The 13218-nt window shown below is 37.0% G+C and overlaps 3 protein-coding genes across 4 annotated transcripts; 2 read left to right on the plus strand and 1 right to left on the minus strand.

The window, feature by feature from the left end:
- Nucleotides 1-145: 145 nt before the first annotated feature.
- Nucleotides 146-3088, plus strand: Fuctb (alpha-(1,3)-fucosyltransferase 10). Of its 2 annotated transcripts, XM_070655364.1 has the most exons (7): nucleotides 146-640; nucleotides 725-767; nucleotides 835-959; nucleotides 1051-1270; nucleotides 1409-1598; nucleotides 1669-1846; nucleotides 1928-3088. In XM_070655364.1, exons 1-7 carry the CDS (start codon nucleotides 146-148, stop codon nucleotides 2417-2419), a joined length of 1743 nt encoding a protein of 580 aa, XP_070511465.1. In that variant the 3' UTR covers nucleotides 2420-3088. The 2 variants fall into 2 exon arrangements, with proteins under 2 accessions (XP_070511465.1, XP_070511466.1); XM_070655365.1 differs by lacking the exon at nucleotides 725-767 and having other exon boundaries at nucleotides 363-640.
- Nucleotides 2517-9046, minus strand: Tbcd (tubulin folding cofactor D). Its single transcript, XM_070655361.1, has 17 exons — nucleotides 7170-9046; nucleotides 6942-7080; nucleotides 6670-6856; nucleotides 6349-6580; nucleotides 6114-6262; nucleotides 5823-6052; nucleotides 5607-5746; nucleotides 5423-5528; nucleotides 5153-5330; nucleotides 4915-5073; nucleotides 4638-4841; nucleotides 4378-4542; nucleotides 4177-4301; nucleotides 3939-4093; nucleotides 3627-3825; nucleotides 3228-3530; nucleotides 2517-3133 (listed from the first exon to the last, which is right to left on the minus strand). Exons 1-17 carry the CDS (start codon nucleotides 7691-7693, stop codon nucleotides 2852-2854), a joined length of 3477 nt encoding a protein of 1158 aa, XP_070511462.1. The 5' UTR covers nucleotides 7694-9046; the 3' UTR covers nucleotides 2517-2851.
- A 612-nt stretch (nucleotides 9047-9658) lies between these two features.
- Nucleotides 9659-13137, plus strand: Ltv1 (LTV1 ribosome biogenesis factor). Its single transcript, XM_070655371.1, has 4 exons — nucleotides 9659-11269; nucleotides 11358-12455; nucleotides 12555-12794; nucleotides 12890-13137. Exons 1-4 carry the CDS (start codon nucleotides 11267-11269, stop codon nucleotides 13001-13003), a joined length of 1455 nt encoding a protein of 484 aa, XP_070511472.1. The 5' UTR covers nucleotides 9659-11266; the 3' UTR covers nucleotides 13004-13137.
- The last annotated feature ends 81 nt before the right edge of the window (nucleotides 13138-13218 follow it).

A 13218-nucleotide genomic window follows, 5' to 3' on the forward strand; every position in this document is an offset into this window, starting at 1 on the left:
GGACGTACGCGACAGGAAGAGGGCAGCGGCGACGGAGGAGAAGAGGTGGAGGAGGAGCGCGTTGAAAGAACGAAAACGGTGGAGGGGAAGGGGAGAGGGAAGAGAGAGAACCGTGCGAGAGAAGAGGTTCGCGGGAGGAAGCGCGATGGACGCGACGATGCGGTTGAGGTTAGAGCGCGACGGGAGATACGTGACCGGTGACGGAGGCGCGATAAGCTCCAGCGGCCGATTGACTGGCTGGGTGCCGCTGGCTGGCTTGCTTTTTGTTAATCGGCCCGTGGGCACGCGAGAACACAACGGCGATCGCAGCGGGAGGCAATACGGAGCGGGTCGGCTGCGACGTATCTATCAAGATTTTCCTACGCGGACTCGGCGCGCGCGGCGCGACGAGCGGAGTAGCTGCGAATACGCAACCAACTTATCGACGGCTCACCGTGTTTGTAATACCGATTCGCCTACGCGGAGCACCAACGGAGGGAGGTACGTACCACCGTTTTTCGAGAAAGGGTTAGAGCGCTCCGGGACGGGATTCCTTTTTATTTTTCTCACAAACAATGCGCCCGAAGCTGTAATGTCGCGAAGAATACGTGTTATGTTCACAACCGCGTCCGTGTTGGGTGTATGCGTCGTAATATTTCAGGTATGTGTGAATTTATGTGTCAATTATATCGTTGATCGAATTGTCAGCCGGCGGAAATTAATTAATTTTTCTTATGATTTAAAGGTATGCTTAATTCTGCGCGATCGCAAAGACTGGTCTCTCTCAGGTAATTCTTTTAACTGCCGTATCGATGCTTTCCGACTAAGATTGACGTGTTGTTCTGTCACGCCCAGATGACGACGTGCCTGTGATATTATGGTGGACGCCGTTCGGCAACAATAAACGAATAAAAACCTGCGGGAACGCTAGATGTTATTTCACGCACGATAGAACGTTTGAGAAAAACGTGCGACTGAAAGTACGATACCTTTGCACTTTTCTCTCTTTTTTTTTTTTAAAATCAACTCGGAATAAATTCTAAATATCTTGTATGTGTTACTAAATTTTAGAGTATTCTGTTTTATGGAAGCAATTTTCGCGTTTATGACTTACCGAACTGGAGGAGCAGTGCCATATCGTGGGGTTTACTGCACGAGGAATCGCCCAGAAACAATCCCATACTCGTTCACGAGGAAGCACTTAATCTCTTCAATTATTCCTCGACATTTAGCAGATATAGCGATGTACCACTTATGCTTCTTGATTTACCAGGTTTAGAAGAATTAGTAGGTAAATGTTAGATAAGAGACGCGCCTATCATGTCACTCTCTTCAACCATTATTTTCCATTGCTTGATAATTAAAAATTTTATAGTTTTCTAAGTTTGAAAAGTTTATTAAAAAATATAAAAATAGGAGGTGTTTGTAGGAGAGTCGTATTACGTATCTACCAAAGAGAAGTCCGCACTGATGCGCGCGGAAAATTTAGCATCAGTATTATATATTCAATCTGACTGTGATACAGCTAGTGACAGGGATCGCTATGTCTTAGAGTTAATGAAGCATATTCGAATTGACTCCTACGGTGCATGCGTGAATAATGCACAGCTCGACGACAGGTACATTTATTTAAAACGGCACATTTTTAGCGAAATTATTAACCAAAAAATAAAATGTGCCTGTCTTTAGGTTGAAAAACAACTATCTCGACATTTTAAATAATCATGAATTCTTGTCTTTTGTGGCCAAATACAAGTTTACTATAGCCTTTGAGAATGCGATTTGCAACGATTACATTACAGAAAAACTATGGAGGCCACTTATCGTTGGCTCTATACCGATATATTACGGATCGCCATCTTTTAAGGTACTTAATTTTTTTTTTTCTTCACGAGATTTGATTTTCTTAATTTAATCTGCGTTATTTATTAAACTTTTAATTTTATAGGATTGGTTGCCAAATAATAAATCTGCTATCTCGATACTAGACTTTGCCAGTCCAGCAGAACTTGCTAAGCTTTTGCACAATCTTTTAAAAAATAATTCAGCATATGAAGAATATTTGTCTCACAAATTAGATAAGCACAATAATCGCGTTACAAATAGCAAGTTTTTACATGTGCTTGAAACGAGACCAAAGAAAGATTCAAATCAATTTGTGGATTATATGGAAGAATTTGAATGTTTTGTCTGTAAAAAAATACATAAAGACAATCACGAATTAGAAACTAGGATGGTAACAAAAAAACAATATGACTGTTCCGTCCCGAGAGATCCAATAACAGGCGAAATCAATAAGCGTAATTGGTGGATGGAACAGTGGAATATTGAAAAATGTGCAGCCAAGTTATTAACTCGTTACATAACTAGCAACATCAGCATTGATATAAAACATTTTGATGACCAAAAAATAAATATGTACGACAATGACGAATGCTAAAATATATCAAGTACAAAAGTTTTATAGTTTTAATATGAATATAAATACTCGAATGTGATTTATGGACTAGGAATACGAATGTTTATAAATCCGAATATACGTTACCAGCATTTCTATTTTAGAATTGTAGAAATAGTTTTTACATTTTGTATAAAATAATATGATAGAAATTATTAAATGCATTTTACAAAATATATAAGCTTGCACGATAGAAAAAGATTGTTTTTTTTTATACGTACCTATGTACAATATTTTTTAATTGTAAACAGTATTAGAATTTAGCATTAGTCTTATTTGCCTGTGAAACTCGTCACGTTTATCATAATTATTTATTATATGAGTAATTAAATTTTATCTCACTTTATATGCATTTAAGCGTAAAGATAAAACAGTTTTAATAAAAAGCTAAGATTTTTGCATATAAAGCCTTCTTCAATTCGTTGATTTTGTTTGTAAAACTGGAGCAGACACCTTCATTAGCTCACACAAATTATTTCGAATTGGACGCAAATCTTGGATTGGCTGCTCCCAATCTGTCGCGTTCAATTTTGTGAGTATATTCGTTAAATCTTCTTCCGCTATATCCATTTCCTCTCCGTAAAGTGTCAATGCCTCATAGGTACGTATAGCCGTTGTCTTTCTTAAGCTTGTATACTTGTGACACAAAAATATGCTCAATTGACAAAACGCTCTTTTTGCAACAGGTCCTCGTACCTAAAATGGTAGTCGTTAACATATAAACCATTATATTTATGTAATTAGTTACTTTTATAACTTGAAATAAACATTTTCATTAATCTTCACAAACCTGAAGCAACTGGCAAAAAACATTTATACTGCTAATAAGCAGTTTCATATTACTGGAATATTTTATTTCATGTTTCAATAGTGTCAGTATACGTTCCGATATCATATTGTCCGCATTATCCAAGACAGATTGAATGCACCCTGAACTCAATAAACGATCCAAAAAAGCCAACATCGATGTTATCATTCGTTCATTCTTATGACTCTTTTCGAATATATTTAATATTTTTTCACATAAATCTTGTAAACCCGCTTCATCGATCTCTTGCAGATATGTGAATAAAGAAACACTCGAATATTTTACCTAATAAAAATAAACGAGATATATTAAGTAAAATATATAGATATTCAGATAATATTTTATATAGAATATGTAATCTTTAATAAATATTATACTTGCCAATGATTCGCTTATGCCGCCAACACTGAATATAATTCCGCGTAACAAATTTATTTTATACGGTCGAAAACTTAACATTTTAATAAATCGTGGAAATGTTGCAGACTCCATTCGCCACTCAATAGCTTCCTTACATTCGTTATAAGGAAATATACTTTTCAACTCGTTGTGATATGGTATATTCGGCAGCGGTGGATCGCTATAAAAACAAAGAATTAGTTAATCAGAATATAAATTTTAGTTAAAAAACTATAGTTCCTTTCTTGCTTCTGTATAAATCGTATACTTACGACAAACAAAATACATTTTTACCTGTGTATAAGGGCACTGAACACAGCACCAGCCTGAGCTCGAATTCCGTCTATTCTCTCAACAGCTTGCTGTGCAATGCCACCGATAATATTAGCCATTAAATCCTCGTTTAATACAGATAATAATTTTGCTTGCGATACTAAATTGGTCAACACCTGTAATATAGATATTTTTGTGGTAATTAATTTTCTAGCACATATTAACGAAACAATTATGTTATAATAAAAGGAATGCGCACATGTAATCCAATCATAGCCGCTTCTCTCACCCAAGCACCTATGTCTCCTCGACTGTCTATCGTATATTCTTTAAGAGCTAACAAATAACAATTGTACAGTTCAGGCACAAATAATTGCCATTTGTCTGAAAAATAATGTATTTATTTCGAATAAATATCGTCAGGTGTTGAAAAATATGTAATATATAGTTGAAAACTCACCGATTTCATCAATTCCCAATGTTTGCAACACCATCGTTAGAGAGTGCAAAGATTCTTTTCTGCTCTGCGCCCACTTCAACGTGTTTTCGGATATATGAGTACATGTTATTAATGAATTTATAATATCCATCACTCTTTCACGAATTACGAACAGTGGAAAGTGTCCTACAAAATAATTAAAAAAATACAAGTGTTTAAATTGATATTTATACTTGGTAAATAAAAACTTTTAATGTAAGTAAATCAAGTCTTTTAATTACCTATTGCTTGTGCAAATCCTATTCTAATTGATTGATTACTCGATTGTAAGGATTCCAAATAACGATTAACCACAGCGTTTCGAGCGTCGTAATTGATATCTACATAATATTCGACAAAAAAGTTCGTGTGTGCTTCAGCCGCTTTTAATTTGACTGCTGATACTTCGTGGCTCAAACATTCCTCTAATAATTTCTGCCAGTCATCTGTATTAAAAATATAAATGTATTACATATAAACACAATTTTATAAAGATGTAAAATTTATGTTACTACATACCTACAACATCTGATAAATGAATAGGAAAATGCACAATCGAACATTTTTTAATTAGTACGGCACAAGCTTGTTTCATTAGCTCTCCTCCGAGACCCTTAAATTGTCCTCTATTTCTAAAAGTCCGTACTATGTCTTGTACATCATTTACAGCCGTGGCACCTGAAAAAGCAACGTATGGAGAGTTGTTTGAAGAAAAATAAAAATTAATCTATATATATATATATATATATATTCTTACCGATAATATATTCAATTTTATCATTATAGTGATTGTACAAAGCTTCGAGAATTTCTGCAGTGGCTAGTATTGCGCCGTGTCTAACATTTAAATCGATAGAATTCAGCATGTCCAATAAAGTCGGTAATACTGTACTTGTCATGTAATGAGGATCAGCTGGAGTCAGATTGAAAAGCGACTGTAACAAATTATTAATGACAGCACTGAAAATGTGTGACATTCAATATTCTAAGCGTTCAGCTTAATATTATTATCGAAATTTAAACTTACCCTAGCTGAAAGCTCTCTAACTGCAGTGTCCCAATGTGTGACTTTTTTCGATACTAAATGATCTATTAGGGGCTTCGTATATTCTTCATATTGCGCTATTTGTACACTGATAGATAATATTATAAGAAATGATTAAATTATATAAGCAACATATAGAATGGAATATATTTGTTAAATTCTATACCTGATTTTAAGGTATGTATGACTCCTTACACCTACTTCAAAGTAATCAGCAATTGTCAGGATATCTATACCATGTGGAAAATTGCCTTGTCTGCCAACATTTTCTTGAAACGCGGCGGATGCTGCTCTTCTGCAATTTATCTGTAACATTATATTACATAAATTAATGCAATAAGAACGGAAATTACGTAATAATATAATAAAACGTGTGATATACCTCTCTATCAAAGCACGTTACGACTAATAACATTGCTGCAATTTCTTTTACGTAACGTTCGAAAATGTGTGGATCATATGCTCTTGGAAACGACCAGCAAATGTAGCAGGCAGCGTCCCTGATTAAATAACCGATCGATCCGTAAGTTCTAGGTTCATCGAAGACTAAAGCTTGCAGAACTACGGGAATGACATCGCTCAAACGATGAGGTAACAATAGGCCACGTCTTCCTAAAATATGTACAGTAAAATACGTAAAATATGTAATGTATTTCTAAAAGAAGATGCTTACCAAGTTCCGCGAGTGCCAAACAGCCGCCATGCCACGCTGAATCTGATTCACGTCCGGAGAAAAGATTCAATACAAAACTCAGAACGTCATCGGCCAAGTCTATCGGTAATCTCGCAGTTATTCTGCCGATACCCTTTGCTGCAGACCATCTGCGTCACAATAAAATAATGTATTAATAATGATACATAATTATTATATTTTTGCATGTAATTACATATCAAATTAAAATTTAAACCTTATAGTTATTGCTTTATCCCGAAGACCTTGTATAAGTTGCTCTATTATATCCTCAATGGCTGGAGGGATCTCTTGATCTTCATTGTCGTTTGAAATATTTAATTTTTTAATGTCATGAATACTATCAATATTGTCAAGATTATCCGTTTTAATGTTGGACATAATATTTATCGGCCGACTCATCTTTTGATAGCGCCAGGATGCTAATTTTGTTCTCAGCAATACTAGACCTATAAATTATAATAAAAAATTGTTTAACCATCTTATTTTACAATAAGTAAATATGTTGCATGAAATATATTTCAAGAGTTTTAGATACCTATACGTTGAACAACTTTTATTCTAAATTTTCTAATAAGATCTGCTGGATTTTCATTTAACCGCAGCTTCAACATATTATCGAGAAGCATTTGACTATACGGCTTGACATCTTCTCTGGCACTGTGCTTCAATATTGAAGCTATTACAGCCAAAGGTCCATGTCTTAAAGGATCACCTTCTATGCACTAAAGAAATAAAATAATATACATATAATATATGCACAATTTGGAAAAATCTATGTTATATTATTAAAAATTAAAAAATGTCTACCTTTAAACACCACATAATCATCTCTTCTAAATATAACTTCTTGACATCTGATCTTGTTAAAAAGTTTGCTATTAAAAACACAGCTGCCACGGCACATGCATCTTTTGACAAGCAATATAATTTGCACACTTTCAAAATTCTGAAACATTTAATACAATATTAAAAAAAAGGTGTATTTAACTCTCATTTAAAGTTGTTTTATCTGACAAATAATAATTTAAATGATACCTAACAATGATAGTTTGTTCAGGATCTATGTTCTCAGATGTTTCTAAACGAGACAGAGGAAATGGTATCTTTGAGATAATGGACAACCAGATGAGCAAAACGTATCTAGTCTCCCATGTTCCAACGTCATTTGGGTCCTGTTTTTCAAGCATCCTCAGCACAGGCAACAAGTCTCCTACCTCATGCGGAAGATAAGTAACAATTCTCTTATACGTCTTTACTGACATGATGATAAACAGGTACTTGAATGCGTTGTGTTTGATACTTTCCAGATAGTCGTCGTCCTTGATAATCGATAATAGAGATTCAAGGATTTTTTCGAGGTAAGGGTCTAGAAGTTGATGCTGATCCTGATACTGAGACAGGATGAAGTTGAAGCGATCCCTGTTCCGTTCTACGAGACTCGCCGGCAGGTCCGGCCGTTTCAATTCCGCTATTAGAACAGTCACCTCGTCCACCTCTTTGAAAGTGCTGAACCCGCATCCCACCCTCTCCGGGATGTCAGTGCCATCGTTCAGCACCATCGTCCAGGACACGTAGGGTCCGCTAATTCTCGCTCGCACGCACCGATCACAAGTCGCGCAGGAAAACGTTTGCCGTCGTCGAGATAACCATAACCTTACAGCGTGGTTTTGACAGATTTGCCAGCTAATGCCTCGGACGCAGAGAGCCCAACTCGGAATCGCGGCTTCCTCGCGACAGATACAGAGGCTCGTCCGTGTGAAGCCAGCGTTTCGACTGCCGTCGGATAGAAGAACAGGCTAGATCTATACACTGCCTGTCCTGTTCTTTCGTGGCGTCGTCGGCAGATATCGCAGATCCGCTTCTCGGTACCATCGCGGAGTCTTAAATAATTTTAAATAGTACGAAATCCGAGTCACCGAATTGTGTATTGTACGACATTTTCAAGATATAATGTAATATAAGTTTTTAATGCACAATGCAACAAAAATTTTCCGTCCCACTTAAACAGACTGCGGACTGTCGGTTGTATATATTTTTAATATTTTCTCTAAGTACAACCGGTGTGGTTAAAAATTTTTGATGCATTCTACACATCACTCATACCTAGTTTAAATTATTATAAAACAAGGAAAAATTGTTCGAATAGGACTTTAAAACTACTAAAATACGCGTCGCACAATCCGGCGTAACGCGAATCTCTCAAGCAGCAGATGCCAATTTCCCGAATTGCGTGCAGTAGCGCACGCACTATCAGTCACGGCTAACGAAACAGAAAACGACACTCCGCGAGGGACCGACGAATACTCCGGGCTGTACAACGATCAATTAAAAAATAAATTGAAAACGCGAATTATAACCCGAGAGCGCGAAACAATATTCCGATCACGAGAAAAGCGACCTTGTTTTATAATAACTTAAACACAACACCCCGTATAATATACAAAAACGCAAAACTGTACACTCACACTCATACTCATACTCATACTCATACTCATACTCATACTCATACTCACACTCACTCACATAATATTCACCGCGCATTTTATTACAATATCACTCATACTTAGTTTAAATTATTATAAAACAAGGAAAAATTGTTCGAATAGGACTTATAAAACTACTAAAATACGCGTCGCACAATCCGGCGTAACGCGAATCTCAAGCAGCAGATGCCAATTTCCCGAATTGCGTGCAGTAGCGCACGCACTATCAGTCACGGCTAACGAAACCGAAAACGACACTCCGCGAGGGACCGACTAATACTCCGAGCTGTACAACGATCAATTAAAAAATAAATTGAAAACGCGAATTATAACCCGAGAGCGCGAAACAATATTCCGATCACGAGAAAAGCGACCTTGTTTTATAATAACTTAAACACAACACCCCGTATAATATACAAAAACGCAAAACTGTACGCTCACACTCACACTCGCTCACATAATATTCACCGCGCACTTCATAACACTATGACTCATATTCACCGCGCATTTTATTACAATATCACTCATACTTAGTTTAAATTATTATAAAACAAGGAAAAATTGTTCGAATAGGACTTTAAAACTACTAAAATACGCGTCGCACAATCCGGCGTAACGCGAATCTCAAGCAGCAGATGCCAATTTCCCGAATTGCGTGCAGTAGCGCACGCACTATCAGTCACGGCTAACGAAACCGAAAACGACACTCCGCGAGGGACCGACTAATACTCCGAGCTGTACAACGATCAATTAAAAATAAATTGAAAACGCGAATTATAACCCGAGAGCGCGAAACAATATTCCGATCACGAGAAAAGCGACCTTGTTTTATAATAACTTAAACACAACACCCCGTATAATATACAAAAACGCAAAACTGTACGCTCACACTCACACTCGCTCACATAATATTCACCGCGCATTAGATCGCTCGCAAGATAGTCCACGACGCTTCCGTTAAATCCTCGATCTTGACAAAAGAAATATGATGTATCTTGATGTATCTTGATGTATCTTGATGTATCGTCGATGAAACTTTTATTTAATTATTACTCCTCAAGGCGCTGACTCATCGAAGTGACCGTGAACTTAAACTTGAACTCCGGTAGAGAACAGTTATCCCCCCTTTACACATCCGTTCCCGACTACATTTAGGCGCGAAATGAGGGTAGCGCGGTCGTGATAACGGTACTTATGTTGAGGGGGTAATTAATTGGCGCACTAGGGAAAAAACGTTCCCACCTATCAGGTGATAAGAGAAGGGTTGTAATTGGTCGGCATGGGGATGATACCGCGAGTGTCCAATGAGTGTGAAAAATTTTGTATTGCGACCCGTTTATTTTTACCGTTATGCTCACTTTTTTGGCGCCGTTTATTCCGCTGACAACAAACTTTTTGAAAAATAGCGGATGCAAAGCGTGCGCATGGTTTGTTTTAATATTCAAAAAAGAAAATAATTTAACCGGCTATGGACAATTTTTTTCCCGCGAAGCATACTCGTAAAGGCAATTATTTAGACATTTGTCGGTATAAGAAAAAGAGAGTTCGCAGTTTTACAATAAGTTAATCCGTAGAAAGCGAGAGTGATAACGTGCAAAAAAGCCACTCAATTATTTCGACGATTATTGTGAATAAAAATTAGACATGCCGCTTCTCATCCGCGATATCGTAAAGTCAAATAGAGCTTTAGTGGCCAGCACGCGCGAGTGATTTTCAGATACGCGGTGTAAAACGAACCCCGCCAATTAAATTATATGTAGAAATTTAATCCGCTCATTAACAATAAACGATCCGATCGATGGCGTTCGTTTTAATCAAGAAACGTGAGATTGAGTTATCGCATAATAGCTACGCGCATTAAAGCGCGTTTCACCGATACACATATCGGCAAAAATTCTAAATAAATTTAAACTCGTTCGCGATCGAAATCTTTCTCTCTACGCGCCGAAATCTCTGACGGTCAGTCTAATTGCGGAGCCTCGTGGGTGCGGACGCGTCGTTAATCGCTCCAAAATTACGCGTATTTAATTATAAAATCATTACAAAATCTTTTTATTTTACTGTTAAGTTTATATTTCTGCTCTCATCTTATAACTCGGCGATGCTAGTGTGAAGCGAATCTGTGATAACTGCCGGCGACGCCGCGAAGAAGTAGGACAGACAGTGTATAGTTCTGGCCTTTTCTTCTATCCGACGGCAGCCGAAACGCTGGCTTCACACGGACGAGTCTCTATATCTGTACGCGTGGAAGCCGCGATTCCGAGTTCGACTCTCTGCGTCCGAGGCAGGCGCTACGGGCACACACGGACACGGCATTGTGCCTAGTGTGCGTATGTTGCCCGTCTAAAATCTGCGACCACTGCCTAGAATGGTTAAAATACTTAGAATACAAGTCGCATCGCACCATCGAGGGTAAGAAGGCTGGGTTTACATTGGATGCGTTCGTGGAGACGCGATTGCTACCAGGTAGGACCAATTAGGACTAGGAGTGTTCGTGGAGTCTGTAAACCGGAGCCAATAGCGCTATAGTAAAAGCAAGCTCCACATGTTCTATGTGGTGTATGTTAATTAAAAGATATAATAACATCACAATTACTTTCTGTACATCAACGATTGTTATACGTGCGAGCTTGTGCACCATCGAGCAATATGGTAAGCTGCAACACGTAGAGAAACTTGATTTTGTAAAATATTTATTTATAGGTTATTTTATCGTAACTATAGAACAATATAATTTTAGCCGAAGGGAAAAACGAAAAAATTCATTGACAAGAAAAATTCTGTCACGTTCCACTTGGTTCACCGCTCACAAAAAGATCCATTAGTAGCGGATGAAACAGCACCGCAAAGAGTTCTGGTGCCAGCAGCCAATACGCAAGCAGCAAAAACTGAAAAGAAGTCTGTAGACAACGAGAAACGCAAAGAGGAGCAGCAAAAGTATGGAATTTACTATGACGATGACTACAATTATTTGCAGCATCTTAGAGACGTCAACACATTGTCAGTGGAATGGGAACGCATTGAGAGCACCGATAATTCCAAATCTGACAAAAGTGCTTCAAAAATTAATTTGCCGTCCTCTGTATTTGCATCAAACGTTGAGGAGAAAGTTGGCATGCTAAATAAAGCTGCGCCAGTTTCTGGGCCGCGATTAGATTTAGATCCTGATGTTGTTGCTGCAATGGATGATGATTTTGACTTTAATGATCCTGAAAATGAGCTAGAGGACAATTTTATAGAGTTAGCTAATGCTGGAAATAGCGATACCGAAAATTCCGACAATGAATATGAATATGAATTGAATGAACGAGGAGATGAGCACAGTGATTTGGATGTTTCATCCGATGGTCACATGGACTTATCTGACGAAGATGCAGATCAAGTCTGTAGTTTAAATGCACCTCTATATTCTTTTGCGGAAGAGGAAACTAAATCGAGATTCACAGAATATTCTATGAGTAGCAGTGTGATGAAACGAAACGAACAACTAACGTTGCTGGACGACAAATTTGAAAAGATGTACGCCGCGTATGATGAGAATGAAATTGGTGCTTTAGACTGCGATGAAATAGAAGGATTTCTTGCACACGACTCGAACCTGATTATGCAATACGCCTCTGAATTTGAGAAGAAGAAGAATGAAGATACGGAAAATATCGCAGAACTTATGAAGGATAGAATGAAAATCGGGGAAAGAGAATATTCAAACTCGGAAGACGAAGACGTGGAAAAACTCGTAGTCAGTGCTCGCGGAAAAGATAAATGGGATTGTGAAAGTGTTCTTAGCACTTACAGTAACATTTACAATCATCCTAAATTAATTTTAGAACCTTCCAAGGTATTCTACTTGATTAAAATTATTAAAAAGATTTTTTTTAATCAAGCATATAATTTATTTTACTTATTGAATTTTACGTTTATTATATTTTTTTAACAGAGATTAAAGAAAATTGAAATCGATCGAAAATCTGGCATTCCAAAAAATGTGTTAAACGGCACTGGGAAATTAACAGCTGAGACATTAGCTCAATTTGATTTAGAAAATAAAATTATAAAAGGTCCACAGTCTATAGCTGAAAGTAGGAAGTCTGCTTTGAGTGTTTTAAGCATAAGGCCCAAAGGGGAAACCACAGATGAGAAAAGAGAAAGAAAAAAGCAGCTCAAAGAATATAGAAGGGTAATTATTCTATTGTACATATCGTATAAATTATGTTGTATATTCGTTAATGTAGATTTAAATTTTATGCTGTACGTAATCTTTTGCGATTTCAGGAAAGAAGGATAGAACGAAAGGCGAATAGCGAAGCGTTCAAAGAAGAAAAGAAGCGGCAAGAAAAGATTCGATTGAACGATAGGGTAAACGTTCAAGGAACTCATATAATATAAAATTTTGTCACGTAATGTCTCGGCATCTTTCATCTTACGTACGAACGTATGCGATGTGTAAAAATGTTAAATCTTACTGAAATAAGTTTAATATGTATTATACAAATATTAAAAAAAAAAAAAAAAAAAAAAAATGGTTTCTTTTACGACTCCCAGATATGTAAAATGTAACGATATAAATTCTTATCCCTGAAACTTCTTAAATAATCAAATTT

The sequence above is a fragment of the Cardiocondyla obscurior genome, linkage group LG04, assembly GCF_019399895.1.
Source record: "Cardiocondyla obscurior isolate alpha-2009 linkage group LG04, Cobs3.1, whole genome shotgun sequence".
In the NCBI taxonomy this organism is placed as follows: Eukaryota; Metazoa; Arthropoda; class Insecta; order Hymenoptera; family Formicidae; genus Cardiocondyla; species Cardiocondyla obscurior.

What these genes read in the sequence shown, in the direction of transcription:
- Fuctb (XM_070655364.1), top strand. Translation starts at nt 146, where the DNA reads ATGGACGCGACGATGCGGTTGAGGTTAGAGCGCGACGGGAGATACGTG. An exon ending in CAAAGACTGGTCTCTCTCAG is followed by an intron (nt 768 to 834) that starts GTAATTCTTTTA and finishes TGTCACGCCCAG; the next exon opens with ATGACGACGTGCCTGTGATA. An exon ending in AATGCACAGCTCGACGACAG is followed by an intron (nt 1,599 to 1,668) that starts GTACATTTATTT and finishes GCCTGTCTTTAG; the next exon opens with GTTGAAAAACAACTATCTCG.
- Tbcd (XM_070655361.1), bottom strand. Translation starts at nt 7,693, where the DNA reads ATGGTGCTGAACGATGGCACTGACATCCCGGAGAGGGTGGGATGCGGG. An exon ending in GATAAAGCAATAACTATAAG is followed by an intron (nt 6,263 to 6,348) that starts GTTTAAATTTTA and finishes ATTGTGACGCAG; the next exon opens with ATGGTCTGCAGCAAAGGGTA. An exon ending in CGGCTATGATTGGATTACAT is followed by an intron (nt 4,094 to 4,176) that starts GTGCGCATTCCT and finishes TCTATATTACAG; the next exon opens with GTGTTGACCAATTTAGTATC.
- Ltv1 (XM_070655371.1), top strand. An exon ending in TAATTTTAGAACCTTCCAAG is followed by an intron (nt 12,456 to 12,554) that starts GTATTCTACTTG and finishes TTTTTTTAACAG; the next exon opens with AGATTAAAGAAAATTGAAAT. An exon ending in AGCTCAAAGAATATAGAAGG is followed by an intron (nt 12,795 to 12,889) that starts GTAATTATTCTA and finishes TTGCGATTTCAG; the next exon opens with GAAAGAAGGATAGAACGAAA.